Source organism: Amborella trichopoda, chromosome 4 (assembly GCF_054954075.1).
Source record: "Amborella trichopoda isolate Santa Cruz 75 chromosome 4, AtrichopodaSantaCruz75HAP2 v2.0, whole genome shotgun sequence".
Classification (NCBI taxonomy): Eukaryota; Viridiplantae; Streptophyta; class Magnoliopsida; order Amborellales; family Amborellaceae; genus Amborella; species Amborella trichopoda.
This window is the reverse complement of record NC_142339.1, coordinates 9,497,115-9,517,193: the sequence shown is the minus strand read 5'-3', so window position 1 is coordinate 9,517,193 and position 20,079 is coordinate 9,497,115. Positions and strand designations below refer to the sequence as shown.

General features: G+C 34.7%; 1 protein-coding gene across 1 annotated transcript; it reads right to left on the bottom strand.

Moving 5' to 3' along the window:
* Window positions 1-6,519: 6,519 nt before the first annotated feature.
* Window positions 6,520-19,597, bottom strand: LOC18442912 (1,8-cineole synthase). Its single transcript, XM_006853118.4, has 3 exons — window positions 19,030-19,597; window positions 9,413-9,896; window positions 6,520-7,244 (listed from the first exon to the last, which is right to left on the bottom strand). Exons 1-3 carry the CDS (start codon window positions 19,363-19,365, stop codon window positions 6,925-6,927), a joined length of 1,140 nt encoding a protein of 379 aa, XP_006853180.2. The 5' UTR covers window positions 19,366-19,597; the 3' UTR covers window positions 6,520-6,924.
* Between the last annotated feature and the right edge of the window lie 482 nt (window positions 19,598-20,079).

Here is a 20,079-nt window from a genome sequence, read left to right as displayed (position 1 = left end):
TTTAATATGAACACAATGGTTCAATTCTCGCTTAAAATGGATCATATATGAGAGAGATATGATCCGTCCAAATATTGTATTTCTGCTGAAAATTGTGTCAGCAGAACTAGTAGATTGCGGATGCAACTATTTTCAAAGTACAAGTCAATCATTGATGCACCTTTTATGGGTGATAAAGCATTGAGTCACAAATCCCATGGTCTTAGTCTCATGAGAAAATTTCTCATATTAAGAGAGAAATTTCAATTTTGGTGACCAGGTGTTGTTCTGATTGTAATGCACAAGGTATAGAGCTTTTAAGGCTCCAGCTGCTGAGGCATGCGGCATCTGATTGATATGAAACTTTAGGGAGACGATTATAATACCTCAAACATGGGTCCCTAAGAGTCTTGGCTCAATTTCAAGATATAAAGTTCTGGAGCATCAGTCAAGCCATATCTTAACTGATGGTGGATATGGACATTGGTTAAGCCAAGTCCAAAATTTGTCCAAGTTATATCACTCATGGACTTTAAGATATACAAAGCCTTAACATGTATATCTTTAGGGATTTACCTTAATATATCAACATATGACGTTGTTTTCTGATGCCTCATTTGTTAAAACCCCATGTTCTTAACTGACGAGTTAAAAGAGTCATATCACATATCACATCTCACCCAAGACTCCTCCAATATCCAGTAGAAAGGCATCCATGTGCCAATAAAGTATATGTATCCCAGAGCTTCGTCTCAAATTGAAATGCCTTCATGATCTCTTATCATAGACTATTAGTTGCGATGCACATGTGTAAGTAACGATGGATTCAAGAAAATATGTATATCAAATTGTATCAGGTTCTTCCACATATCACATGGATAGGCATATCAGGCCTCAGCAGTATATGTATCCTAGAACTTGTTTCACAATGTGATGGCTTTTATATCTTCTATCATTGATTGTAAGTTAAACTTGAACAAACTTTAACCAATGAACTATCATATCTGTTATTGGTCGTGAGTCAAAATATATAGCGGCTGATTAACGAGTCAAGGTTTTTAAGGTATATTAGGGCCTTCATATCACGAATCATGAGCATATCATATCTTTCATATCATATATTCATTAATGGGGCATATCTGAGCTGGTGTTATCAAGAACCACGCTCGTATCTTATTGACCGTCTATTAAGATATTTATCCAACATGTGTTACTGACTTTGCTATATATTTGACATCTTCAATCTAGCAAGTGTTCGTTAGAATGCATATAGTCTTATATGAGTACTAAGAAACATGTTTTTCATCCAAGTTATATCTTCAAAGGCTAAGCTTGTTGAACTTATATATCTTTTATCCAGCATTCGTTAAGACAGCTTATCTAGCGTTCGTTATAAAGCTCACACTTTTATTAATACCTCTATCAAGGGTCAGTTAAAATACATTTAGCCTCACATGTGACTAAAAACATACCTAACACCTTCCTAATACCCAAATCACCTTCACTCTTGGGTGTATACACGCTATCCCAACAAAGAAGGTGTAATTTTCTAGTCTCTTCAGTCGAGCCCCATAGAAAATCTCTTATCATTCTTTCAATTTTCTTGGTAATAGAAGAGGGCATTTGCATAATAGATATCTGGTAAATAGCTAGATTAGCCAAACATGATCGTAACAGGTTGACCCTCCCCTCAAGGAGAGATATTTTGATTTTTAGAGGTCCAATTTAACTTGTACCTTTTGTAAAACGTTATTTCAAACCGAAATAGGCAACCTCTCATCAGAAATTGGTAAACCCAAATAGGTAATTGGAAAATGGTCCACCTTACAACCCATGGGAGCTATTAGCTCTTTCACTAGAGGCTCGTAACAATTAATGCCAAATGCAGAAGCCTTCTCAGATTTCACTTTTAACCCCAAAGCTACTTCATAACATCTCGATGGATTGCGCTATGTATTGGCCTATGAACAAGTGCTTATGCAATGATCCAAGAAAAATGAATCCATCAACAATTTTATCATATTAATCTTTACAAACTCATTCATATCAACATTTTCAAAACAGGAACTACATTGATAAAGTTACAAACTCGTTGGCCTATGCTTGACCAAGTTTCAAAGCAGGAACTACATTGATAAAGAACACCCTGAGTAGTTTACAGTTTTCATTAATTGGCTAGTATGACAGCAAAAAGAACTTAAAATGACATTGATTCGATTAACATAATGACAACAAAAAGAATGTACATTTCATTAACTTGCTACTTTGATAAAGTAGCTTCAAATGTTAAAAAAGAACTTAACATCTGTCTCAAAAAAGGTTCATAACCTTTTCAATTTACATTTGTTTAAAAAAAATACATAATTTTCACTTTCTTCACTTCAACCATTTCTTTGGCCAATTTGCAAAACCCTTGTCGTAATCATTTTTGCTCTTTGTTCTCCTCTCATTTTCCTCATCAATCTCTCTCTCTCTTTCTTCTTCTCTACCCTCAGTTTTTCTTTCCTCATCTCCACCATCTCCCTCTTCAATCTTGCTTTCCTTATCTCCACTATCTCCATTAACGCTTTCGTTTTCGTCATCTCCACCATCTGTCTCCTCGCCCTCACTTCCATCATCTCCTTACACCATCTCCGCGGCATTATCTATAGGAGTGTTCTGCACTAACAAATCGTGGGTCGCCTGTACCAAACGTTTGCATTCCCTTGCTATTACTTCACCACTAAGTACAACTTGTAGCATCCCTATATAGGTTAATCGCTGCAAGTGGACAATAAAAATAATATAGTTATTGACAATAGTTCCACCAATAACATTCATACCTTAAACTGACAATAGAGAGACATTGACAATACCCATAACAAATTAAGAAAAAAAATCAATACATTTTAAGAATTCCCTATCCATTCCTCCAATTGTCAATGACAAATTAAATACATCCAATATGCCTAAATAAAAACCCAACAAAATAATTTAGGGAAAGGTTCTCATCTAAATTTTCATCAGAAACAACATAAATTTTAACACAATTAACAAGCTATTGATGCATATTTTCACTTCATATGATTAACGAACACATTTTCACACTCTAATCTTTAACCCCAAAGTAGAAGTTACAACATAAATATTAGATAAAAAATGTTTTAAAATATTTAATCAAACTACTCTTTCATATCTGGTAGTGAAAAATCGAGCTCGGCCTATGATGGGCTTCGTTTCAATATAGTTGTGCTCTGTGGGACCTTCGATTGTAGAGAGAGTGAGAGAAAAACCTTAAGATGGACAGTGACAACTTCAAATGTAGAGAGAGATTCGATTGTAGAGAGAGTCAGAGAAAAACCTTAAGATGGACAATGACACCTTCAAATGTAGAGAGAGATTCGACTGTAGAGAGAGATAGAGATAAAAAAAAGGGTACTTTGTGGGAGAGAATGAGTGAGTAGGGCCTCGGTAGAAAGAGCAATTGAGAGAAAAAGAGGTATAAGGAGAAGAGTGAGTGGGAAAACCGTGAGGAAGAACACCTTTGAGTTTTTTTACAAATCGAGAACCCAATGGGGAAACCGTGAGGAAGAAGGAGAAGCCAATGGGAAAACTACGAGGAAGAAGGAACCGCAAGGAAGAAGGACAAGGCAATGGGGAAAACCGCGAGGGAACCGCGAAGAAGGAGGAGAAGTTGGGGAAAACCATAGGAAAAACTACGATGAACAAGAAAATGAAATGGTGAAGTCAGGAGAGGGCGAATAACAAAATAAAAATTGGGTAAAATAAAAAAACTAGGGTAAAGTAAAAAATGGGGTGTAATTTCGTCGTTATTTACTTTTTTTTTTAAGTTGAGGGGGTATTAGTAAAAAAAGTTGATTTTTAAAAGAAATAAGTAAAAAAAGATTAGGGTGGAGGTAGAGTGTCTAAAAAACTCAATTTTGAGGGTTTTAGTAATTTTTTCTAAATTATATTCATAAAGACATGCGTATGATAATTATAATTATATATTCATAAAATCGTTATAACAAAACTTTCATACATTACAGGGCATGTATAAAGATATGTATGTCCTTTATTGATACTTTCTCATTATTGTTTTCTAGATAATAAATGCACTATTAGGCATTTATGGTATTTGACTTTTAACAGTAGATACAATCAATAAACATATAAGTAATATATATTCCATGTATATTTATACTTTAAATGAATGGTATGGAGGTTAATATTTTTAATGCCATCTCAAATGGTTATGGGTTCAATCCCACAATATACAACAAAAGAGACACTGCGCGTCTAAAAATGGGACACGTTATGTGAAAGTGTCGACACAGAGCGTCAGAATGACAACTTAAAAAACATGTATGGTCATAATTTAGTACCAGGGAAAATATGGGTTAACACTAAGCATAACACACAATGGCTTACACTCCCCATCTATTTATGGTCTAAATGTCTAGGCCATCGTACGAGTCAAGTACTTCCAAAAAGTTAATCCTCCGGTTATGCAACCATATCACCTATGTTCACAAGATGCGGTTCCTAGACTTTGGATTGAACCACACCCCATATAAACCAAATTTCAGATAAATATAGTACTTGAATAAAAATAGTACTTGAATAAAAAATAAAATAAAAATCGACGGTTAAATGTGGCAATATGAACCGTTGAAGAGTGCTTGTACACATCAGGTGGACGTTATACCATCCAAATGCCTAATAGCAACTAACTCTATATCTATGAACTTACCAACATCAAAACATACTAAATAACACTACTAGATCTATGGCGTTCCGCCCATCTTAATACTAAAACCACTTATTTTTGTCAATGTGACATTTTTCAAAGGATGTAGCATATCGTAACATTCTACCCTGAGTTCTTACCAAAATTTATTCCATTTTACAAATTAAAGTGGATTTGGATGAGATGTAGAATGATCTCGAATGTCCTTCTTGGAGTGGATGATCAACATTATGGCTTTGATGAGAAATGCCTTTATCTTTGGTTGTGCTGTTCACAATTACACATGGTTCCCCATATTAGTATGTTTAAGAAACTAGAGCACTATGGGCTAGTAGAAGTTGTCACCTCCATGTTTGCAAGGGCTTCTATGTGGTTGTCCTCTGTTGTCATCACTATGGAGAATTTGTGTGACCTAAAACTTTCTCAAAGCATCTTTGATGCATTAGAAAGAAAGGTGAAAATCTGTGCTCAAATGGGTGGTACAGATTTAGTCTAGGTGCAAATTTTGGTTTGGGGAGCTTTTGAGCTCTAAGGCCGTTGCTTGCTAACTAGGAAACAGGAGAAAACAAACTGTTTTTTTAGTTACTACATTTTCCCCTGTTTGGAAATGGGGAAAAGCATGGAAACACGGAGCTCCATATTTCTCCTCATTTCCATGTATTTTCCCAATTTTCCAGAAAATTGCAGCATGCCCAAAGGGTTGTGCAGTCCATTTCTTAGTTAAAGTAGAAAACACGAGATCCCCCTTTCTTTTCATTTCTCTAACCTCACGATCTCTCTCCCCTCTCAATCTCTCTTTGCCTGCGCTCTAGCTCAAGCTTTCTCTAGTTTTCGCAAATAAGTTACATAAACAAGGTTCTCCCACCATGAGTTTTCTACTTCTACCTTTTTCTTAGGCTTCCAATTTACTCAGATATTCTCCAAGCAATAGCTTTCTCAGGTACCAAACATACCCTAAATGTGACTTTTACTACCGTTTATTTTAACAAGCCAGTGCGGGAATCTTTTTGCAAGATATTCACATCTAGGGTTGGCGACAGGGGGGGCCTGGGCCGGGCCACCCCATCCTTGACGAGTCTAAAGAGGCCTTAGCCCTAGCTCTATCAGGGTGAAATAGACAAATAAAAGAACTAAAACAAAGAAAAAAGAGGGATAGCTTGTGCAGGCCTTGGCCGGGCCCTCGGGCCACATTATGCCCTAGCTTTTTAGGTCTAAGCTAACCGGGCCAGACCACTCCACCCAGCCCATTGCCACCCTTATTTGCGTCCTACCTTAAGCTCCATGCATGAAAACTCGCACAAACTGGAGGCTAAACAAGAGGGGTGAGGTTTTGTAGAAGTGTCAACCTTATATTATTGAAGTAAGACACACTACAAAACTGTATCGAAAGATGCATATTCGGTGCCATAAAGCTTAGTGATGACATGAAAATCTATTGTTAGCCCTATTTATGAAATTTAAGGCTCTAAAAAAGATGAAGATCAAGCAAATTTATAAACACTTAGAATTTTGAAAAATGGATGGTCCACATAATGCATTACAAGATGCATCATTTATATGGCCTAAATTTTTTTTTGTTCATATCCATAAATCTCAAGGTTTTGATTGATCAATTTGAAGGATTTATAACATCTAAATAACTTCCTATGATGGATTTTTGAGGTGCACCTTACTTCAATAATATATAAACCTTTTCCAAACAAGAATATCCTAAAAACCAATTGTTCTCCAGTATTCTAGAATTATTCTAGAATTATAGTAACACACATACGACTAAAGTGTTGCACAAAATGGACCTTCAGTAACAAATATTGCCAAAAAAATTGAGCATGCGCCATTTTCATTTAAGTATTATGTCACCACTGAGGAGGTTGCATAACACCTGATCAATCAAGCCCATGCAATGCCAAATGTGCCCTACTTGTTTCTCTACTGAACCACCCATTTTGGTACATAAACTTACATGAACTGTCCCACTAATAACAGAAACTCCCTACCCATCAATAAGTGCCCACATTTTGTACATAGTCACATTAGATTTATGATGCAGGCACTTTATTTTCGGTAATTCAGTGGTAGGAATCAAACTTGAGATATCGCGTTGCTTGACATCAGCTGCTAACTATTCAAGCCCAAAGCCTGATTATCATGATATCGGTACTTTGTGTGTACAAATACTACACTGAAATTTCAATGAAATCTAAAATAGAATGTTTTCAATCAATAGTGGTGAGCTTTCTAGAGACTGCACACCAATGAGTGTAATAGGCTTGGAGATTTGGCCAATCAGAGGATGAGCGAGCGTACTGAGAGAGCCATAGGCTTAAGACAGCTTCTCTGTCTCTGTCCAATAGCTTCTCCATGAGAACCTCCAAGACACCCTCTATCTCCCTCTTTTGAGAGCTTGTGAGCACAGGAGAATCTAGGCCGTTGCTTGCGTGGCAAAGCAATGGCATCCACCCTACTAACATCTTGGCCATTGATGCCTCATCCATCACCCCCTCCTCCATCTCTCTCATCTTCCTCAACAAGAACACTGCGAGGGCAAACAAATTTATCCTATTAAAACATGGTTTGGGAAATGGACAGAAGGGATAACTCGGATTTTACAATCACGAATTTGATTATTATAGGCTCGGAAAAAAATAGATTTCAAGCTCTAAAAATAGTGTACATTGTAATATATTTTTTGGATAGTTTATTTTCAAATGTTTATAAATCTGTCAACTCGGGAACTTTGAATTTCATAACTAGGGATAGAAATAGATTTTCAAACCATGGTTGCAGCAATTTACTTTTTAATATAAAGCCTCGGCCATATCGCTAACTGCACCATTTATAAGGTATTTAAATCAAATGACATAGTATTTTTTTGTAGTACATTTACATCCCATTATATAAATTCCGAATTTGGGAGGAATAATTGGCATTTCTGAGTTTCTTTCTATTCGTAAATGAGCCATGAAATTACTCAAATCTACTCCAATATCTTGTCCAAGTAGATTAGTTTTAATAGTGTTTAAGAACTTGCCTTGGGCTAGGTACTCGGTCCTAGCCCCAGGCGAGTTTACCTGGGTGAGTATGAGTGGGCTTGCCCCAACTTTGTACAGGGCCAAAAGCCTTAGAAAATTTTTATAAGAGAATATCAGGAAAGTATAAATAAATAAAATAAATGCAGTAAAAGTGAAATAAAACCAAAAGCAAAATTAAAAAGTCCAAATGAGCTTAAAAAAGTATAGAGAAATTAATTTTAAAATTTGATTTATAGTTGAGGACATGTTAAAAAGGAAAAGTATACATAGAGACCATTACTTTAATACAAGGAGGTCACAGTCATTCTTGTCCATCAAATTTCATATCGGGTGGTTGTAAGAGTGTCATTGACTAGACTCAATGTTTAATAATAATAACAATAATAATTCTTGAACTTCCTGACACACCCCAAGCAATCCAATTTGACATCTAATGGCTAGGAGTAATTGTGACATCCTTGCACTAAGGATAAATGGTCGCATAGTATACTATAAATATATATAAAAAAAAGGAAAATATAAAAATTGAGATTATGGCAAAAAAACAGTTACCAATCTTTGCCAAAAATATCTAATATACATACAAAAACTTATACAACATTCTTATATTTTGTATTTTTAGGATCTTTTTTTTTGTTTTTTATACGCTCTGAGTTTAAACTAGAACCGACCTGTTAGATCAACCCCAACCTGGACCTAGTCACCATTTCTATATGTGTGCACATGCATTTTGTAACCCGTTGTTTCTAGTTATAATATTTAAAATACCAAACTGATTAAGAAGATCTATAAATGCTTGAAAATCTTGAAAATAGATTGTCCATGTGATTTCTTACAAGATACACTATTTTTAGGACTTGAATTTTTTTTTTATTCTTATTCATACATTTTGAGGTCGAGACAACCAGATTGGAGGGTTTTCCAATGCCAGGACACTTTCTTCTAGAGGATTTTTTAGGTGCCCTCACTTCAATAATACATCTTATATAAATTTCTTCCATAAATCAATTCACATTAAAATTTGGAGCATAAACTCTTTTAAAGTAGGCGCGACCAATAAAAATATAAAAAGTAATTCGCATAAATAAATATTGATTGTGGCAATATAGTCAATTTTTATATTACAAATTAATCTTTCATTTTTATTAGGTATCGCCTAAAATTTTCATGTCTAACTTATAAAATGACGATTGTAACCTTGATAAGCAATATAATATGGAAAAGTATACAGAGAGACTATTTACTTTTGATACATGGAGATCACAGTCACTCTTGTTCGTCAAATTTCTAATCAGGTGGTTGTAAGAGTGTCACTGACTAGACTAAAAGTTAAAAAAAAATAAAAAAATTTTGAGCTTCGTAACACATTCAAGCTATATAATTTGGCATCTAATGACTAAGAGTAATTGTGATCTCCTTGTACCAATGATAAATGATCTTATAGTATATAATCCCATATAAAATCTTATATTGCTATCACTGGCTTTACTCACTGCTAACCACTAGGCCCAGCAACAAATTTGCTTGTCAATTGAGTAGAGCACAAGCTTTAAGATTATTAGCAACAAATTTGCTTGTCAATTGAGTAGAGCACAGGCTTCAAGATTATTAGCAACAAATTTTCTTGTCAATTGAGTAGAGCACAGGCTTTAAGATTATTAGCAATACGTACCAGTGACATTAAGGATGGATGCCTGAAGTCGAAGATCTCCTTCCAACGCAAGCCGAGCCAGAGTGGAAGCTTTGCTCCACCGAGATACCGCCTCGTCGGCTGCACCACATGCCGCCAGCCTCTCTGCCAACCAGAGTAGCTCCTTGGCCAACTTCTCAGCCGACACTCCCGACTCTGCTACGCCCTCCGATTTTGTGGCTAAACAGTTCCTTATAGATCGAATTATTGGGATCTTTTGGATGATTTGATTGACTTCTCGGCTCCCTTCACATGTTCCTCGTTTTTCTTCGATGTCTTGAATGTGCATTCGCTCTTGCAGTAGGAGAAGGGTGTGGCTGAAACTGGCAGATAGGACTCGACGATTTATATCGGGGAATATCCAACAGTTTTCCTTTGCATTTTCTTCAACAATTTTCTCCGCTAAGCCTCGGATCATGTCATATTTTCTGGAGCTGACAGGCATCTCATTCATTATTAATAGTATCTGTAAGAGAAAGAAAAAGGTTGGATTAGTATCCAAAATTTCGAGTTTGAGTTTGGCACTGCACAGTTCTAATCGATGATAGACTCATGATTGGGAATGGACATACAAGTAGTCATTTGCTCAGAGAAAAAACCAGAAAATAAAACAATGCTGTGTGATGAAATGATTTATACGTTTTTCAGAAAAAGCCCAAATAATTTGTCTAAAATTTCATGAACGCCAAGATAGAAAAGGCAAAACTAAGGAAAGAGAAATTCATTTTTAGTGGTAGGATCTGAACTTGGGATGTAGACATGCAAATGTCAGTGCCTTAAACAATGAAGCCCAAGTACAAATCCTAGAGCAAGTTCATCATTGTATCGGCTGTCTGGTTCTTTTTTCTGTTTTTCTGTTTTTTTTTTTTTGGAATTTCATTGTGTGCTGAAATTGCAGATGGAATCATGTAAACCTGGATCTCAACCATAAATCTAGCATGACAACAGCTAGTAACTTAAGCTTAGTTCTAATGAGGTACCAACACCACTAGCAACTTCAACCAAGTTGTAACCATTGATGTTTCAACGTGGTTAAGCTCTCATGATGATCAATGGATGATGTTTAAGATGTAAATGCACATAAAGTTTAGTTGGCAGAAGAGGCACAAATAATAGTCCAAGCCTTCTACCCAAGTAATGTTTGATCATAGTTACAGGGAGCACCCCAACAGGGTGGCGCTCCGGCTCTGGAATCCAGCTCCGGTAATCCATAACCAGGATCTCAACCGGAAAGCAATTTTTTTTATTTCGGGATTCGCTCCTATTTTATAGGGTACTCAATCTGATGAACAAAAGGATCTCGATCCCACATACAACGGTGCACGTTCATGACGATTGTAGATCCCATTCCCGAATAAATAAGGTCCTCGAACCCTGAAATTTGGGAGCATGATCTCCTCCCAATGACCAATGAGTTTTAAAAAAAACCAGAATGAGATACCCTTTATGTAGGAATGGGTTGCAGTGCTTAGTGGGAACATGCATCCATGTTCCTACTAAGGTGGGATCAAGTGTGTACGCCAAAAACTGAGGATGGTTGGGGGATTAGGAGGGTATCTCTGGTTAATTTTGCTTTACTTTCGAAATGATGGTAGCGAAGGTTTATTCTCAAAGATAAGTTTTGGTGTAGAATTCTTGTGGCAAAGTATGGACTAGATAGAAATGGTTGTTGGATTCGGAAGGGGCGAAACTCTTTGACGTCTTCCTTTTGATGGAGGGCTATCTCTTCTACTAAGCAGATTGTGGAGAGAAGTGTTAGATGAGAGATTGGTAGAGGGGATAGTATTTCTTTTTGGCACACTAAATGGCTTGGAGATAGAACCCTGAAAGTTTCGTTCTCTGAGTTATTTGATCGGATATCAAATTCCAGTGCTAAAGTGGCAGATTTATTTTAAGAGCTGGTGGCAAATTGGATTGGAATATCCAACTTCTTTATAATAAGGTACTTGAGATAGTAGTAAATCAATTTCTTGAGTTGAAGACTATGTTGGAAGATGTTTATATTATTTCCAATTCTGAGAGGATGAGATTATTTGGAAAATAGAAAATGATGGTATGTTTACTTTTAAATCAGTTTATAGTATGCTATTTCATGATCGATGGAGATGGTCTGATCAAATTCTTTCCAAAGTTTGAAAATGGCCTGTTCTTTGCAAAGTGCAAGCTTCTGCTTTGTTAGTAGTGCTGGAAAAACTATTGATAATCTTATTAAGAGGGAAACGGTTCTGCCAAATGTGAGCTTAATGTGCAAAAATGATGGAGAATTGAGACCTCATCTCTCTCTCCATTGTGCTTTTGCTTCAAGATTATATATTGCATGGGTCATGCCTTTCTCCTTGATAGGCATCCTTTCTCAATTCTTTGTGCATTGGCTTTCTGAGGGTGGCAAAAAGTGATGATTCTTAGAGGGACAGTATGTTGGAGATATGGAAGGAGAGAAACGACTTTTGAGTTGTCATGCTTCCTTTTGAGAGTGTATTGTTCAATATCAAGCATACAATGTTGAGTTGGTTATCAAGTTTGAAAGGAGGTTGGGGAGTTTCTTGAAATTGATGTATTGGCTAATCTCCCGAATTTGTTCAAGATAGGCATCGTTAAATGTAGACTGAAAGTGAAGTGGACTCTCCCAATGCATGGCTGTTATAAGTTGAATTTCGATGGTAGCTTATTGAGTAATCCGGGAATTACGGGTGTTAGAGTGGTGAGAGGTTGGAATGGGAATTTGGTTTTTTGCTATGCGGAACCTTCTAGGATTATGTCTTCTAACGGGGCTGAAATGGCTTCGTTGTTACAAGGCCTAAAGATATTGAACGACAAACAAATGGATGTATTATGTATGGTGGAAGAGGATTCTTTGAATACTATTTTGTGGTGTAAGAAAGAGAGCATAGAGTACCTTGACAGTTGAAAAAATGCTGGTTGCAGATTTTGTATTTAGCGTCTGGAGGGTTTCCTTTTATCATGATTATTGCGAAACAAATGGTTTGGCAGATCAGTTAGCCAAAAAAGGGGCTTGTCTTACTGAGTCAGTCATTAGTGATGATGTATTGGGTGTGTTATAATAGTATTGCTGGAATCTGATGAGTGATCGATAAAAAGGTTCGAATATTGTCAAAAGAAAAAAAAGGTTCACACCTCATGCAGACCACACCCTTTAGTTTGTTACTCTGGTTACACTACACGAATTTATAGCTCCCAATCACCAATTCTTGTCTTCAGTCATTTTCCTGGTCCTACTTTCCTACATGTTCATGGTGAAATTGATCAATGTTGTTAAACATGACCTCATACCATACTCCACAAGGTAGGAAATAGTACAACTACATACTACAAACACATTCATATCCACTATTACGGATGTCCAGGACTTAGGTGTAGCCACTAATGGAGACGTACTTTTCACTGAAAAATGAAAATGACCTAATGGGACCGCACAATAAAAAAAACTATTGAGCAAAAGTTCAAAATTACAAAAAGTAATTTCATTCATAACATGTGATTGAGTGCATCTAGCCTTTAGATTTGTTCCCTTCTCTAGGTTGGTTCCAAATCCCTTCATTTTGTAGAAACGAGAACAAATAACTCAATGAGAAGCAAATGATAATTTTTAATGTTACACAAAACAGTGTTGGAAAAATCGACTCCGGCTGACTACTTGGCCTATACCCCAGCTGAGTACTCACCCGAGTCCAAGTAACTCGGTGCGAGTACTATAGCACCGGAAAATTATTAAAAAAATAAAAAATCCCCAAAAAAGGAAAAATATATTCAAAGTAAAATTTAATAAAACACAACTAATTGTGGTCACAAAAGTAGAGAAAAACAGATTTTAAAAAATGAGTTTATGATTGGGAGTATTTTTTAAATTTTTTTAAAAAAGAAAGTGTAAAAAGTAAATATTCATGGCAAAAATGCTGTCCAATCTTTTATCTATGTGATAGAAAACATAAATAAACGTGTTACAGATATATTTCTTTTTGTTTAATATTTTATAAAAAATTATAAGATATCTGAGTTGGACCTCTAACTCAGGTCAACTCGGGCTCAACAAGGGCGCGAACCCGAGTAACCCAGCCAAGTAGACACTAGTCGGCTAACTTTCGAACGCTCTTACACAAAAATACTCCTATCATATGACCTTTTTTAGCAACCTTTTACTTTTATACAAGGGAGTGCGGGGCCCATTTATTTCGACCAAAAAGTGAAGTCCAACTGCAAAATGATAAAAAAAAAAAGAAAAAGGTTAAACTCCAATCTCAAAACCTGTACAAATATGCGTTCATGGTGCCACAAATTGTTGTATCGTTGCCATAGAAACATAGGTATTATTTCCAACATAATATTTTCGAGGAAGGGAAAATTTTCTATACTTCTCTTCCTGTATATAATTTAATTAAATTAAATCCTTTTCCTATTTAAGGGTCCCATCTGAATGGACGGCTAAGATAGACCCAATTACAATATCACACCTCTACAGTGTTTTATATTTTTTTTTACAAAATATTTTGATATCAAATTTTGGGAATCCATTCCTCTCTTGAACTCGTACCTGCAAAAAAATACAAAACAAATGTTCCTTGATAAAATAAAATGACCAAAACACCCCAAAAAATTAGAAGTATTTTAATCAATTAAGTTTATTGAAATATTTTTTTAAAGGTTTGGCTTGCATAATGTTGCAACCTTAAACAATAAAAATAAGGTGCACCTCTATATTTTATCATAATATGTGGAGTGTCAAAAATTCTTGGAAACTGGTTTGATAGGGCTGCAGCCCCATCAAAATAAGTAAAGCCTCACCTCATAACTCCTCAAAAATTGCAATTCTAAATGTTTGAAAAACCTTTAAATCGATCATCTCGTCTTGAACAATATGATAGTGCAAAAAAATTAGGATTTCAAATTTTAAAAATAGTGTACATTGCAACAAATCATTTAGACCATCCATTTTGCTTTAAAAATAAGTGTTTATAGATCTGCAAGATCTATATCATTTTTTGAGTTTTAAATTTCAGTATCGGTGTTAAAAATTAATTTTCGAGCCATCGTGAAGATTATCGATGCCGAAATTGCTTTTCGGATGAGGATTGAGCTGAAGCTTTATCTTGTTTTCACAAAGCCTCGGCCCTATAGAAACCTTATCCAAATTCTTAGGATGACCTAAGAATCTATTTTCATCACTAATTATAAAATTTAGACTCCAAAAATAGTTCAAATCAAATAGATTTATAAACACATGAAAATCTTGAAAATGGATGGTGCAGATAAAGTGTGCAAGATGCATTGTTTTTCGGACTCGAAATTTTTGTTTTTTGTTATACCCATATATCTTGATGTTGAGATAATCAATTACAAGGTTTTGCAACACCAAAACAACTTTCTTTGATAGATTTTTGAAGTGAACCTTAATTCTACCGTTTAAGGTAACCTAATATAGACATTTTTCTTTTTTTTTAATATTATTTTCAGGTGCACTCCATTGAGATGACTGCACATGCCAAATTTCATATTCATATAATTTATAGAAAAGATTAAAAATAAAATACTCTAAGATATCGGATCTAGATCGAACGGTCAGTGGCTCACTCGATCTAAATTGAATGGAGTCGGGGAAGGATAGAAAGCTTTCCCTTTTTGAAATATATAGTTTTAGAAAACGTACTGTCTTATGGACTTAGATTACATGGGGAAGCCTGCATATGTAGAAATGCGGGCCCCTTACTAAATCTTATTTTGAGATGGATTTTAAGACTTAATTTTTTTAAGGACATGTAATCTCTAACATGGAGATCATGAATATGAAAAAAATAAACAAATTTTAAAACCCAAAAATAATAATTCTAGTAAGAAAACATTTAGACCCTTAGTTTCCATTGTTTTTAGATAGACAACCTACTTTCATTGATCTTTAAGACTGCATATGTAGAAATGCGATCCAGCCCGCATGAAACAACTTTCATTATCTTATTATTAGAGAGAAGTGGTGTATTATTTGTCCCACATTAAATAATGAAAAAATAAAAAAGTTATGAAATATGGGAGCAAAATATTATCTTTAGTTGTGTTCTAAGAACACAAGGAAGAGAAAGCCTGCAATAGTGAAATTTTGGTTGCGATAGATTTTTGGTTGTCGCATTGGGTGAAAAGGCGCATCTAGACCTTTACCGCTAACGGCACATTTGTTATCCAGGAAAGTATTTTGGCATGACATAATTGTGATTTGGTGTTGGAGTTTTTTAACACCAACTAATTCTCCTATGTGATTAAATGTCGGAGTTTTTTTTGTGCCAAGTAAAATATTTTTCTGCTTTGTAAGATATTAATGCATGATTATTATGTTAGAAGATATTAATGCATGATTATTATGTTAGATTGTATATTATGAGACCATTTATTTTTGGTGGTAAAAAGTCCTAGTCAATTTTAGCCATTGAATGTGAAATCTAATAGAGTAAAGTGTGTTACAACTTTCGAAAAATTTTATTTTAAACTTGTGCCGAAACAATGATACATCTTCAACCACCCAATTTCACATCTAATGAACGATGGTGATTATGACCTCCCTATGCCACATACATGGTCTCACTATATACGTTTCCTTATTACAGCTTTTCTTAAAATTGTATTCTATATACAAGCACATATACTATGCTCCCTTAGAAGCATAGTTTACTTCTACTCCCTTGGTTGGAAGACCTATTTGGGAGGATTTTTTCAATTTGAATTTTGGTAACCACCATAGAATCACTAAATGATTATTTTGAAAAAAAAATAAAATAGAAATTTGAGTTTTCTTACACTTAGATTTCACGCTCTAAAAAATAGACGGTATCTATTCAATATTGAAACATTATTTTTTTAATGTGCTTAGAGGGTGAAATCAGGATTTTTTTTTAGAGATTGTATATTATGAAAGCATGTATTTTTAGTACAATGAGGTCGTAATTATTTTAGCCATTAGATGTGAAATCTAATAAATGAAATTGTGTTACAATATTCGAGAAATTTTGCTTTAGACTTTGTGCATAAACAATGACACATTCTCAACCACTCAATTTTAAATCTAAGAGTCAATAATGATTGTAACATCTATGTATCAAAAGTAAATGGTTTTCAAAGGGTGCTGGGCATACGAATGCATCCGTAGAGGTAAGGTGCACCTTCAAATTTTATCATGGTATATAATTTTGATGTAAAATGTTCTTAGGATTATCTCAAAATCTATTTTTATATCTAATTATAAAATTTTAAATTTCAAAAATGGCTAAAATCAAGTAAATCTATAAACATATGAAAACCTTGAAAATGAACGGTGTAGATAATATATTGTAAAATGTACTATTTTTTAGACTTAAAATCTTTTTATTTTTCATGATCATACATCTCGATGTCGAGATGATCAATCAAAGGGTTTTTCAGCATTAAAACTATATTTTCCTATGGATTTTTGAGGTGCACCAATAGCTGTAGAGGTAAGGTTGCAACCTTCATAAACTTTTTCTTTTATTATAATTTATGTGTTAAAAGGGTTATAGCCCCAAAATTTAGCGTTAGCTGGGGTTTTACACTAGGAAGTAAAAAGATAATATACCCCCGAGGGAGTAGAAAATCTATTGGCTGTAGGTATAGTTCCATTAGTCGGAGAAGCATAGCACCATATGCCATACGGACTTTCCAATCAAGCAAGAGAATTACTCGGGGAAGAAGGTTCCACCCCCCAAGAACTAACTCTAAAACAATATTATCATGCCTCACTTAAAAAACAATATTTTCGTGGGACCACTGTTGGAAAAACTGCGATCTAATCAGTAACCGCTTAGTTAGATCTAATAAATAAATATAAATTTCAAAAAATAAGGAAGTTATGTAATATATTTTTTAGTTTTCCTTAATTATGATAAAAATTAAAATTTATTTTGGTCATTAATAATCACTTTTATAGTTTTTCATCTGTTTTGAAAAATTTAAAAATACCACAAGCATAAATCGATTCTTTAAAATCCAAATTTTTCATTAATTTTTAACTTCATTTGAATGTGTTTTATTTTAATCATTTTGTATATGTTTTTCATGTTTTGATAGAACTTTTCGTTTTTTATTTTTTTCATTGCCTTTTTAACCATTCAATATTTGCTTGAGACTTTGTTCGGTTGAATCAACCAGTTTACCGATTAAACCGGTTAAACCGCTTTTGGATCTATGTCCCATTAGCCGCTCGGATTTTTCATTTTGCAAACACTGCATGAGGCACATTATGTTTATCTCGACGCTATAATGACGTACACCGAAATTTCGGTGAAAATGACATAATTAGCACGTGTGTTGATGGAGTGGATACCAGGTAGAGGATGGAGCACGCTTGCTTATCTATTATCACCCCGCTGGCCAAAGGTAGCACATCCCAACCGTCCAATTTAAAGAGCCCCGAGTACAATCCGTCACACAACTTTTTAAGAATTAATAAAAAGGAAATTGAACATCTTACTTTCTTATAAGATTTAAAAATAGGGAAAGCTTTCTTATAAGATTTAAAAATAGGGAAAGCTTTCTATGTTCCCCTACACCATAGAAGTTTTATGTTCTCCTACCATCCAACCGTCTATTTTTTATCAAGACAGCCACTCATAGTTTGATCTTAGATCCGATGTCTCAAAGTATTTTATTTTTAGTTTTTTTAATATAAATTTTTTAAATATGAAATTTTATTTTTAATTTTTTTAATATAATTTTTCTAAATATGAAATTGTGTATGTGCCATCTTCTCATTGAAGCGCACCTATAAAAAAAATTATTAACAATAATTTTTTGATAAAAAAATAATGACCAAAATACTTCTTAAAACTTTCAAAAGTATTTTGGTTATTTTATTTTATTAAAAATACTTGTTTTATATTTTTCGTTAGTACTAGTTTTAATACTGGAATAAAAGTCCAAAATTTGGTATCAAAACCGTTTTTAGCCCTCTATCGAAAAATAAAGGGCTGGATAAGGGGAACATAAAAAGCATTCCCTTAAAAATATCTCTATATTTTTATTTAAAATACCCATATATTTTCCTTTTTGAAAAAAAATGTACACGAGAGCATTCACCTTGGTATACAATGGTCACCATGACTATTAGATGTAAAATTAAGCAGCTCCATTGACCTACCTGAAAGTTTAAAATGAATTTTTGGAACTTTAAGACACATCTTAACCGTCAAACTTTAACAAAATACCCCTCAAAACTTGTTTTATTGAATTACTTTTTATATTTTCTAGCAACCCTCCATGTGAGATTATGGGTCCCCAAAATTTGACTTTTAACCTGAGGTATAGAATATATTAAAATTAAAATATAATATAAGCTCTAAAAATAAGAATTCAAAATAACTATAAAAATACAAGTCACTATTTTTTAATTATGATAATATAAGTAAAATTAATTTAGAATTTCTGGCGCATTTCACCTAAATCTCGTCGCCGATTCGCTTGCTCCGTAATTTAGGGTGAATATTGGTTGTTTCAATGGACACAATCACAGGCTAAACGAAATTTCGGTCGAAATTCAGTGAAATTTTCGGGATATGGGAATATGCCATGAATGAAGAGACCCTTACCTGAGCTAGCGCTCGTGCGATGCTTGAATCTCTGACAGGATCGCCCGTGGTTTCAATAGGCAAAATATTTCCGGCGACTTCGAGGTCAGTATTCCCGCGACGATTGAGGATTCCGGCCACGTTTTTTTCTCTAATAACAGCGGGAAAATTGATGGATAGTTGCCGGAAAAACCAGAGAACGATGTAGAGGAAGAGATTGAGCATGTGCTGTAGTTTATAGAGCAGATTTTGCTTTATGGCGGTCTTAGGGCAGAGTTCATAGGCGTAGAAGAGGAGAGAGAGAGGGATTTTGCAGATGAGGAACGGAGAGCACGCCATGTCTCCAAAGCTCTGCATGCTGCCCCTTCTCTCTAACTCTCCTCTTTTCCTCTCTCTCTATCTCAGTCTCAGGCCTTTTCTCTCTCTAAATCTCTCTATCTCTCTGTCTTCCTCTGGTTCTTCTCTCTCTTTCTCTCTTTTCCTCCCTCTCTATCTCAGTTTCAGGCCTTGTCTCTCTCTAAATCTCTCTCTCTCTGGTTCTCTCTTTCTCTCTCACAAAGGAAGCGTCAATAATGGGGAAACAAGACACGCATTGTTCTATTTATCGGGGGTTAATATATGGAAATGGAATCCTGTAATAAGAAAATTTATCTAAGAAAGTGCAAAGGCATTTTAGGAAGGACCCGGTTACTACGCGGCCGAGCCCGCATATGTGATATTCGGGGCCTATTAATAAATCTATTTTTGAAATGGATTTTTCAACTTAATTTTTAAAAGCGTGTGATCTCTTACATCGAGATCATTGAAAAAATAAATAAATTTTAAAAACTATAAATAATCATTTTAGTAAGAAAACATTTTGGACATTAAAGGCGTGTGATCTCTAACATGGAGATTATTGAAAAAAGAAGTAAAATTTTAAAACTATAAATAATCATTCTAGTAAAAAAACATTTGGATAGTTAGTTTCTATTGTTTTTAAATGAAACACCAACTTGCATCCATCTTACACTTTTTGGACCGCATATAGAAATGCGGTCCAGCCTGCATGAAACAACATTTGTTTAGAAA